Here is a 12,594-nt window from a genome sequence, read left to right as displayed (position 1 = left end):
TGGAGATCCACCTACTTCTGCCTCCGAAGTGTCTTGAGGGGAAATAAAGTTTACAATGTGTCCAAAATTTACAGAGTCCGTTGTGAAGGCACTAGGCCAGAGCAGGAAAGGTTGCTGTCATCATGGACAGCTCCCATGACAACAGCAGCAGCAGCAGGCTTTTTGAGGCAGGAAAGGTGTCCAGTTTTCATGGAGCAGTCGGCTGAAGCAGGAATAGACACCATAGACAGCTCCCATGGAGGCGGCGCAGGAGTCAGCTGAGGCGGGAATTGTCACCATGGACAGCTCCAGCTGAGGCGCTGACTCCTGTTTTGGTCCGCCCTGCCTTGGTCTTCATGTGCCCAGGGAGAGAAGGAGGGGCGGACTGCTCTGAGATAGGAAGCAGGTCTGGCTGCAAGCCACTTTAAATTTTCATGGCCCTTTGCTCACCTCACCCAGACAACATAGAAGAAAAATTCAGTTTAACTTACAGTTTCAAAGGGTTCAATCTATCATGACAAGAAAGCCCATCAGGCCAGTCTCTCTCTCTCCTCCTCTTCTCTTCTCTTCTCTTCTCTTCTCTTCTCTTCTCTTCTCTTCTCTTCTCTTCTCTTCTTTCCTCTCCTCTCCTCTCCTCCTCTCCTCTTCTCTCTTCCCTTCCCTTCCCTTCCTCCCTCTCTCCCTCCTTCCCTCTCTCCTTCTCTCTCCTTCCTTCCCTTTCTCCCTCCCTCCTCCTCCAGCTGCCTGATGCTTGTGGACCAGATGTAAGCTCTCAGCTACTGCTCCAGTGCCGTACCTGCCTGCCTGCTGCCATGCTCCCTCTAAAACTGTAAGCAAGCCTCCAATTAAATGCTTTCTTTTATAAGTTGCCCGGGTCATGTTGTTTTTTCCCCCCACAGCAATAGAAAAGTAGTTAAGACATGTAGTGTTTATCCCAGTGTCTGGTATATCTTATAAATACATAGTAAGTATTTACTAAATGATGCAGGAAGAAATGAGGAAATCTTTATTGTATAACCTTGACTTTTCCCTGCATTTAAGTCTAGTGTGATTATTAACCTCCAGTGACAGATGTACTGGATTTAAAGTGCCCTAGGAGGCCGAGGCATATCTCTAGGTGTGAAAGCATCCTTGAGGGATGGGTGCTGCCATTTTGTGAGTTGGGGACCTAGGGAGATTAAAAAAGGGAAAGGGGAAAATCAGAGGCTACTGGCATTCCCCTTTCTCCCTGCTTTCTGGCTGGCCAGGATGTGAGCTTTCCTATTATGATAGAATGAACCCTTTGAAACTGTGAGTTAAACTGAATTTTTCTTCTATGTTGTCTGGGTCAGGAATTTGATTATGGTCACGAAAGGCTAGCTAATACTTACTTTTTTTCCAGACATTATCTATCTTTTGTTAAATTACATACATATCTATTTTTATAGGTATATTTATATACATAGATATATGCATAATTTTGTTAAATTATTAGTTTTGTTTCATCAGTCTTCAAATGAGTAAATGTCTTGTGTGTCTATACCTCTATATAAGGTCTCCATTTAAATATGAAGTCAGTTATTGTAGTTCTGTGTCAGCATGGCCAAAAGCAAGGGTTTATTTTATGTTCTAGGTTCTGTAGTCCATCACAGAGAGAATTCAAAGCAAGGTTTCAAGACATAAATTTGATATAGAAACCTAGAGGAACGCAACTTACTGTTTGCTCCTTCTGGCTATGCTCAACCAGCTTTATTCTGTAGTTCAGACCTACCTCCTACGGGTAATACCTCCCACCCCGGCCTGAGCCCTTTTATGCCAATTAGCCACAAATAAAGTGCTCTACAGACATGTACACAGGCCAATCTGATGGAGGCACTTCTTCAGTGAGGACTCTCTTCCTACACCTGCAAGTGATGTGTATAAAGTTGAAGATCAAGGTTAGCCATCATAAGTCCTATAGGAAAAATAAAAAACAAAACAAACAACAAAAACCAGAGGTCAAGTATTCTAGAGAATAAAGTTTAACTTCCTCTTCCATTAGTTACAGTAAATGAGCTACAACAATCCTCTAAAACACTCTTTCCATTCTTATTGTTATCTCAGTGTCGTTTTGATTTGCATTTCTCTGATGACAAACGAGGATGAGCATTTCTTTAAGTGTTTCTCAGCCATTTAATATTCCTCTATTGAGAATTCTCTGTTAAGTTCTGAGTCCCATTTCACAATTGGGTTGTTTGGTTTTGTGGTGTTTAATTTCTTGAGTTCTTTATATATTTTGGATATTAGACCTTTGTCAGATGAAGGGTTGGTGAAGATCTTTTCCCAGTCTGTAGGCTGTCGCTTTGTTCTACTGACAGTGTCTCCTGCCTTACAAAAGCTTCTCAGCCTCATGAGGTCACATTTATTAATTGTTGACATTATCAAGACACTAGTCCAAGGGATACATCCCATGAAAAACTTTACTTACCAGGAAAGTGGGTCAGAGGAGAGGACATCCTATTGAGACTTTAGGTGAGAGTAGCATGGAAGAATGGGGAAACAGTAGGACCCACAGGGTCCTGGAAACCTACAAGAAGAACTTTATGACAGGTGGATCTGGGGCCTGGGGTCCTCCTCAAACTAAGGCACCAGCCAAAGAGAATATAGGCAGTAAACTTTGAACTCCTACCAAGACCTAGCTGATGAACAGGATATTCTCCACCGTTGAGTGGAGAGGGAGATCTGACTCTCACACGAACTCTGCTGCCCCTTTTCTGACCACATCCCCTGGATGGGGAGGCTTGGCAGCACTCAGAGGACGGATAGCAAGTTACCAAGAAGAGACTTGATATTCTAAGGGCATATATAGGGGGAGGAGGTCTCCCTCAATCACAGACATAGGGGAGGGGAGAAGGGGGGAAGAGGGAGGAGGGAGGAATAGGAGGAAACAGGGGAAGGGCTAACAATCGAGATGTAATATGAATAAATTAATAAATAAATAAAAAAAGAGGAAGGTTAGAGAAGAAGATCTCCTTGATCTGCTGGAAATGGAGGAAAGAAGGGAAGGAGGGCACAGAAGGTGGTCTGCCACAGACATGGGGGAGGGACTGAAGGACTGGATTTGGATGAACAGCGGGAGAGGTGAACAGTTAGGTTCTCTGCTTCCCTGGCCTAAGTGCCCTGCTGGATGTGGGATCTGCAATAAAAGGCATTGAGTGGGAGGAGGGAAGTTAGGAGAGGAAGATCTTGTGATCCACTGGGGACGGGTGATGGGGTTTGGTCTGGTGGTATGTGTATACAAATGCTAAATTCTGGGCCTCAAGATATGGCTACAATCCAGATAAGTGAACTGAGGAGCACTGGCCTTTGTTGTGTAAACTTTACTCCCCAATTATCTCTGATTGATTGGTCAATAAAGAAAGTTGGACAGCCTGTAGCCAGGCAGGAGAGAGAAGTAGGTGGAGCTTTGGTTTCGGGACAACATACTGGCATGTAACTTAGGGAGTGCAGTTGGGAGACAGCCAGACCAGCTTAGAAAATTAGTTTAACTCTTAAGTTCCCAGTTATTTGTCCTTAAAGCTTGTTGAAATAAACCAGCATGCCTCTGTCTCAGTTACTGGGGAACTAGCCAGGTCATAGAAAAACTCACTAGAATCTAATACATATTCAACAACAGATGGGCGCAGGGAGGGAAGGGGGCTGCCGCTGGAAGTCTGCTGCAGAGACGGGCATGAGATTGGAGGGGAGGGGTTGGATTTGGAGGAGATGATGGAGAGATGAAGATCTGCAGTTAGCTTACCTGCTTTCCAGACTGGAGTGGCCTCTGGGTACCCAGAGAATCAGTTCCTCTATTTTTGATTTGTGGGGTCCTCCACACTAATTTCTTAAATGGCTATATTAATTTATATTTTTGTCAACATAAGAAGCTCTTTCCCCATACATTCTTGCCAGTTTACTCTTTCTTTTCTTTTGGTGATAGCCATTCTCACAGGTGCCACATCTTAAGTCCTCCCTGCCTTCTTTTCCCTTTCCTGATGTCTGCTGATGCAAAGCATCTTTAATACTGGAAACTTGCATGCTTCCCTTTGAGCTATATTTATTTAGGTCCTTTGCTAGGTGTTTCAGAAGGTATTACTTTTCTCATGATTGAGTTGCTTGTGTTTCTTTTCACTGTTAGCTAGAATTTTATTTTAATAAGTCTTTTAATTTAATGCAGTTCTACTAATTTTTATCTATTCCTTTAACACCTATGTTTTTGGTGTTATATGAAAATCATAGCCTGACATTGCCAGGCTTTAGGTTTTACATAAACTAGCTAAGTCATTTGTATTTGTTGTTTGTCCATGGTATGAGATGATGATCCAATTTCAATTGAATTCATGCGTATATCCAACGGCTCCTCTACCATTTGATGAAAGACTAGTGTACTCTTATTGTGTGTACTTAGTACCTTTACCTGAAATAAATTGCTTACTAGTGCATGGATTTATTTATGGACACCATTTTATGCTTTTAGTATGTGCTTACTTATTTATTTTTAAAGAATCTCTTTAATTTTCTGCATTTTCCCTTCATCTTTCTTTCTTTCTTTCTTTTGTTCTTGTATATGAATGCTTTATCTGCAGAAGAAGGCATCAGATCACATTATAGATGGCTGTGACCCACCATGTGGTTGGATGGAATTGAACTCAGGACCTCTGGAAGAGCAGGTGGCACTCTTAACCAGTGAGCCATCTCTCCAGCCCTTGTGTGTTTATTTTTATGCCAACATCATTCTACTTTGATTCCTGTAGCTTTATTATAGATTTTGAAAATAAGTGGTACACATTGCTCACAGTAGAGGTTGGATAAATCCTAAATTGATGTGTCTAATTTCAAGTGACCAAGGAAATCCTGAACCATATGAATACAATTATAATGTACTGCATTATTAGGTTTTCCTAGAGCTTAAGAGACACAAGATGGTATTTTTCATTCATGCTATTAGAGTATTAGAAAAGTTTTTTTAAAAAAAATCTGTTTTAGTACTACATTTTTTTTCGACAGACTCAAGCTGTTGGTTTTTTTACTGTCAAGTCAGCCTCTGGTGGCTAGGTGTAGGGACTACTGTACCACAACAGTTGCTTCTGGGAAATTAACTGTGACCTCAGAGCATCAAAAGATCAGGTAGAAGAATGAACTTTTGTGTTACCTTGTATGTATCATCTTTGATGTAGTGTTAGTATCCAAATTAGTGACAATTGTTCTGTTAACAAGATTGACTGATAGGTTTAATCACTTATGCATCCTGCATGGCAAGATCTTGACAAATCTGTGTTTTGAGTAATTGTAAAGTGGTTATTTTGGGATAATACATTAAGATCATTAGATTCTCCTTCTACAATTTTTTATTTTTACCACCACCATGAACACCAAGAACAACAACACAACAACACAACAACACAACAACAACAACAACAACAACAACAACAACAATAACAACAACAGGATTTTAAAGAAGATAATCCCCATGCTCATTTCATTACCCGCAAACTTTCTTTGTGTGTGCATATAATATATACAAAGTACTAATCCCTTTCTTAGACCCCATGAAGTGGTACAGAAAAGTTTGGCTTAATCACTTGACAACAAAGCTTCTCAAATTTTATATTAGGTTTAATTGCCTAGAATTTTGTTTTATTGAAATGATGCATATATACATAGAAGTGAAAAAAATTTTAAAGCCAGCCTCTCTTCAAAATGAACATATTGAATTAGTCATCTATTCTGAAAAGAATTCTGATATGCACATATAATATTCACTTCTACAGAGTGCATCCATTTCCTCACTGACTCCAGCTTCAGCAGAGTAGTATTCATCACATGTTGGCAGGAGAGTTGCTCAATGCTCACGTGCAACAATGTTGTTGCTCTTTCTATTCAATGCCTTAATTTGGTGAGATTTCACAGGTTCTAATGCCCTTAGCTCATGTTCTAAGCTATTAAAATGAGTTGATTATAAATGCTTATATGATGGTAATTTATATTTTGGCCTCAAGTCTGCCTGTTGTCTTTTGTTTGGACAGGGACCATCCCCAACACTAACAAAGGCCATGAGCCCAGCAGCAGATTATTTCGGTATTTGAATTTCAAATTTTACTTTTTATTTTTTTCTGTTTTCTGTTAAGATACATCCCCATTTTCTTTTTAAAACTCTATTTCCACTTGGCATAGTGCTGATTAATTTGAAAGCATTATAATATTTTATCATATTTTGCATATAGCTTATAAGCATTTCCCTGTGTCATTCCATGTGAAGTTTCTGCTAAATCAGGTCTTTAAGCTATAGCAGACGCTTGCTTAAAATTTCTGGAGATAATTTTTTTCCTCAGGATTTTTTGCAAGACATTCTTTACTTCCTTATTCCTTAAGCTGTAGATGAAAGGGTTTAGCAAGGGAACCACTACGGTAAACAAAATAGCAGCTGGTATATCCTTATCACCCTCTTCTAGCAAATTTGGCCTAATGTACATGAAGAAAAGAGATCCATAGAATAGCGAAACAGACAGGAAGTGAGATGCACAGGTGGAGAAGGCTTTGGCCCTTCCCTCTTTGGATTTCATCTGGAAAATTGTAAAAACGATGTAACTGTAAGATACGAGGACACTACCGATTGTGAAGACTTGAATTGAGCCTGAAAAGACAAACAGCACAAGCTCATTGACGTAGGGGTCAACGCAGGAGAGTCTGTACAAAGGCAGAATGTCACAATAAAAGTGGTTGATTTGATTAGACCCACAGAATGCGAGTCTCAATAGTAGCCCTACATGAATCATGGAATGCAGGTTTCCAGCTACAAAGGCCCCTGTGGTCATCTGAAGGCAGAGCTTCTTGGACATCATGGTGTGGTACTGCAGTGGGTTGCATATGGCCACATAGCGGTCATAAGCCATCGCTGCCAGGAGAAAGCAGTCTGCGGTTTCAACAGTGCAAAGAAAATAAAACTGTGCCATGCATTCATACAGAGAAATTATTCTGTCTTTGGAAAAAAAGTTGCTCAACATTTTTGGGGTAATAGCACAGGCACAACACGAATCTACAAGAGCCAGGTTGCCCAGAAAGATGTACATCGGGGTATGAAGAGAACGCTCTTTGGAAATCAGAATCATCAGGCCCATATTCCCTACCATGGTGACCAGGTAGATGACAAAGAATACCACAAATAGAAGAGCCTTCATTTCTGGATGGTCTGTAAACCCTGTAAGGATGAACTCACGTTTCATGGTGTGATTTTCTTCGACCATTCTGAAACAAACAAACAAACAAACAAAAAGAGCTGGGAAATAAAGTACTAGTTTATTGTGTGCCTCAGACATCATTAAGCCCTCTTCGCTTCAAAGGAGGAGATGCATCTTGGATAACACCTTTGCAAGTCAACTGGACTTGAGTTGCGTGCCTAATTCATAGCATAATTTATTTTTTTCTTTGCAGGGCTAGAGATTGAACCCAGTGCATTGTCCATGCTAGGGAAGTGGTTTTACCACCAAGACACATTCCTTGTTTAAGTTATTCCTTTCACACCTATTTATTAAATACCATTCCATCACATTTGCAAAAATACCCTTCATATTAGATTCACATAGGTTGTATTTTATTTATTATTAGGACAAAACACTTCTTGGGAAGATTGCTTTATAACCTTATTATATAACTAATATCATTGCTCCAAACAAATTCAACAACAGTACTAGCTAAGGATATTGCTTAGAAGACTATCATTGTTACAGTATTGATAGCAGCACTATGCACAGTATCTAGATGGTGGAAAGAATCCAGATATGCATGGGCTGATGAATGGATAGGTTATGTGAACACAAAAAAATTTAGAATATTAGTCATTCTTATAAAGGAGTAGGAATATTGACATATTAACAACATAGGTTAAAATTTAATGCTAAATGAAGGAAGGCAGACAAAATAGATGGACACATTTGGTAGTTTTACCTAAGTGAGTCACCTACAGGAGAAAAATTCAGAGAGAGAGATGTGCAATTTTTCAGGAAGCTTGGAAGGGGCATTTCCGGTTTAATGAATGTCCATTTTCTGTTTGGGAAGACAGAACACTGCCGCTGAGTGGTGGTAACCATTGCACAAAGTAAATGCACCTAATGCAGTGAAACTAGACAGTTACACAGGCTGCAGTAGTAAACTACATGCTATGTGTAATACACCACAAAACCTATATGTTCTTGGTAATTTTCTCTCTCATAACTTTTCCATTTATCATGGTATTGGAGCATACACTAAAAAAAGATGGTTCAGGGAATAGGCTATTTACAAGGCATTTTCTTCTGAAGATTGGGATGTGCAGTCATATGGGCAACCCAGGGAGGAAAGCAGAGAGACTGAGAGTAAGCAGTGAGATTCAAAAGGTAGTAAGAGACAGTGTCACACACACACACACACACACACACACACACACACACACACACACACACACTCACACACACACACACACACACAGAGGCGAGAGGGAAGTGTGATGTAATAAGGACTGTTGTAGGACTTCCAGCTTATTTTTAATATCACTTATACTTGCAATGAAAAACATTCAAGTTTTATGTGTATAAATAAATGTAAATGATATCAGAAGATATTTGAAAAATTCTAAGGGTAGTAATTGATAAATTCCAGTAAACTTATCACTCATGAATTGTCAAAATAAATGAATTTGTTAAGGTTCTTTTCTATGTCAAACATACAAAATAGAGGGTTGTTGGAAAATAGATAATTGGCACTAACACTAATAATGTTTTAATAAATCAGAAACAATTGTTTTCTGTTTAGCGACACATCACTTGAAACAGTGGCATGAGCTTAATCATTTTGCCTATTGAAACATCAAGATTTTTTAAAAAAGAGAAATAATATTTGAGATCTGCACAATATGGAATGGAAACTTAGTTGCATTTCTGAAAATTGGTAGAATCCTTGGAAAACTATTTAGTTGTAGAAGGATAAAATGCTTAAATGTTTATACCCTTTGAATATTAGTGATGAATCTGTCTGAAAGATAAAAAAGTGTGAATTTATTAGTAGTGACAATAGCGTTCTAACTAAGTGGTATGCAGAATTATGAAATGTCAGTCACCCATGTGATGGCATAGTATAAAGTCACTGCCAGGAAAATGTATTTCAGTGATAAGATAGACAAAATAGGGGAAGAATAAAACAGTGTTTTATATATACTATAATCACAATCTCCAAATAAATACATAAACAATTATAGAAATACAGTATGAAAAAATCAAAATGTTAATATTAGTTTTTTTATGTAATGAAAATTGCAGTTTATTATTTTTCCCCTTTCCAAATTCTCTATAGTAACCATTACTCTAAAAAATCAGGGGGAAACCCATTTGTTAACAAATAATCATGATACCCTGATAGCTGCAGTATTCTGTAACTTTCACAAGTCTACAGTAACCTTTGAGGAGCTGCTAATGTTTTCTGCACATCACAGTTTTTTGGTGGATGAGCTCACAACAGAGCCAGTGAGCAGGTGCCTACTGTGGCAATGGCATTGGCAGTTAGAAGTCATAACTTACAGACACCCTCGTTATCATGCTATTTCTTGGTTGTATGGTTCTTGTGCTTATTAGAAATTCACAGCATTTCATAGCTTCTTGTTTATATTACATTAGCTTAATATTTATTGGGCATTTACTCCGTGCTATGTATTTTCTTTGGGTGGCTGCTTGATCCTATGCGGCATTTCCATAGGAACAGAGACTTGGATAGTTACTGACCATAGCTGTACTCTAGACTCAGGGACAGAGAAGTTCTGCAGAAGCAGAGGGAGGGCTCCTAGTTTTTGGTTTGCTAAAAATATTTCTGACCTTTAAATCTTAGATGAAGGTGAAACCCTCAGGGAACATTACTGAAAAGGAATGAATTAAAAATTAACATATATTATAATTTGAATGATTTTCCCACTAAATATATTTTTGTGCCAGCTTGAATTCATTGGATATGATTTTATCCAACTTTCAAATTGATAATAATTGATAAAAAATAAATTTTACATTGTTACTTGTCTAAGAATCTTAAGATAAGCTAGAAAGCTATCTGAAATTTCAATGAGAATTGAAAAAAATCTGATGTAAAATTAGTCCTTTCATATACAAGTTGATACCTGAACAAAAAATTAAATGCCATTCGGGAAGATGGGAGTACAATTTTATTTTAAAATAATCTAAAAACATTACAAATATATTTTTATATTACTATGAACATACCCTTGCAGTTTGATAAATTTGGGCTTTTCTTGAGTTCAGAAGTGACACAAGTCAGGGGTGATTATTATCTAGTATTTAAACCAAAGACAGAGAATCTTAACATCTTAAAATTGAGAAATTCAAATGGGAAGAAAAGAAAACTCTAACTCAGAGAATGGCATGTTTTGAGGTGCTAATATTTCTAGAAAAGAACATTTAAAATTTTTTCTCACCTGGGTTTCTCTGATGAGAAATTTTAGATGCCCGTTATTTGCCTGATGTCCCTTTAAAGAGGGTCTGGCAGTAAATCTCGGTTCACTTGGCCATTTAGGAGACTATGTGTGCCTGTCATTGGTAGAAAATTATTAAAATATTCAAAATAACTCTAAGGAGATTTACTTGGCATTGACATCAGAGCATGGCCTAAGAGACCCAATCTTCTGAACTCTGTATCCAAACTAAATTGGAGTAATTACATATATCCTTTGAGACATAGCAAAGAAGATGCATACCTACCTCAGCCAATTTAAAAGACTCAAAAAAATTAATTTAAGTGCATGCTCTTCACCATTTTGAATTAAAAATATCAAGTGAGAAGGAAAAACTCCTACTTGGTCAGCAATAATCTCACTGTGAAAGCTGAAACGGAGTTAGGATTGCTGCCTGTGAGGGGAAAAAGGCAGGCGTGAGCAGAGGTTGGACCTTTTTCTTTTTCTTTTTTTCTTTTCTTTTTTTACCTCCTTTAAATAGCAAAATGCAATTTCTGAGTATTCTCTGAAGCCATATAGCCTTAATACTTTTACTTATTCACAAAAATAACTACTAATTTGGTTGCAAATCAGACGCAGCACCTTGAAAACCCTTTCCCTCCAGGCCTCACTTCGTCTTCCTCAAGATTTAGTGTTGATTCCTTGCTGTCCTCTAATCTCAAATTGCACTTCTTTTTTTTTTGTTAACTACTGAGGTGGTGAGCTGAACACCACTATTAGAAATACTTGGAACAGTCACCTTTTCAAGTATAACTGTTTATTTTGGGCTCTTAGGTGGGAGGCTTCAGTTCATGAGTGGTTGACATTTTTGATTCAGGTTTGTGGTGAGACGACAGCACGTCATGGCAGATGTGTGCAGCAGAACAAATTACTCACCTTGTGGCCGAGGTGCAAAAGAGAGAAATGCCCTTGATGAAGTTTTTATGCCACTACCATGCTGTTTTTATTACTATATCTTCATAATATAGCTTGGAATCTAGTATGGTAATACTTCCAGAACTGTTACATTTGCTTAGGATTTTCTTTCTTTCTTTCTTTTGGTTTTCTTTCTTTCTTTCTTTCTTTGTTATCTGGGGATATTTTGTATTTCCATATGAAGCTTGTGATTTTTTTATATTTCTGTGAAAAATGCCACGGTAATTTTGATTGGTATTATGAATATGCAAATTAACTTTTGTAGAATGGCTGTCTTCACAATGTTAATTCTACCAGTCCATGAACATGGGAGGTCTTTCCACCTTCTAGTGCCTTCTTCAATATCTTCATATGTGTAAGGTTTTAACTATAGCAGTCTTTTTATTCCTTGGTTGAGTTTATTCCTGGATGTTTTATTTATTTTTTTAGGCTATAGAGAATGACGGTCTTTCATTATTTCTTTCTTTGCATGTTTGTTATTGGGATATAAAAAAGCTACTGTTTCCTGTAGGTTGATTTTTGTATTCTGTTTCTTTGATTAAAATATTGATCACTTCTAGAAGCTTTCTGGTGGAACTTTTGGGTCTCTGACATATAATATAATATTACCTGCAAATAGGGATAATATGATTTCTCTTCCTATTTATGTACCTTTAATTTCTCTCTCTTGACTTATTGCTGTAGCTAGCACTTCAAGCACCACATTGGAAAAGAGTGAGGATAAAGGGCAGTCCAATCTCATTACTGGTATTAATGGAATTGCTTTGAATTCTTCCATTTATAGTGCTGTCATATCGTTGACTTTCCCAGTTTCAGAATCTGGTCTTCCGTGGCTTATGGTTCCCTTTTGTCTTCAGAGATTGTCAGCTAACATTGTTCTGATATTGTATTGTTCAATACTAATTTAATATTCTCTCCCACCTTTAATATTTAATGTACTTTATTGAGTGCATGTGGATAATTCCCCAATCTTAAGGTGACTTGATAAACCACGCTAAAAACATCCACAGCCGTCTTTTGTTCATGTTTCATGATGCATTCACAGCCTCTATGCATTCACTGGGTTTGCGGAAAACCTCTCATGTTTTCGCCATCAGACTTAGACAGCTCAGCAGAACAGTTTATTTTCCCTACAGGAAACAGATACGTGAACATGGGGAGCCTGGCCACCATGACCTTAGGGAGGCTCAGTGTTATGGTGAGATCAGTGTATGTGA

General features: G+C 38.1%; 1 protein-coding gene across 1 annotated transcript; it reads right to left on the bottom strand.

Moving 5' to 3' along the window:
* Positions 1-6,204: 6,204 nt before the first annotated feature.
* LOC311608539 (olfactory receptor 5K1) lies at positions 6,205-7,565 on the bottom strand. Its single transcript, XM_084801068.1, has one exon. The coding sequence runs from the start codon at positions 7,293-7,295 to the stop codon at positions 6,255-6,257; it is 1,041 nt and encodes a 346-aa protein (XP_084657194.1). The 5' UTR covers positions 7,296-7,565; the 3' UTR covers positions 6,205-6,254.
* Positions 7,566-12,594: the final 5,029 nt, after the last annotated feature.

This window comes from Acomys minous (genome assembly GCF_964271855.1).
Source record: "Acomys minous genome assembly, chromosome: 11".
NCBI classification, from domain to species: Eukaryota; Metazoa; Chordata; class Mammalia; order Rodentia; family Muridae; genus Acomys; species Acomys minous.
The sequence above is the reverse complement of the archived record's forward strand: the minus strand, read 5'-3'. Positions and strand labels throughout refer to the sequence as shown.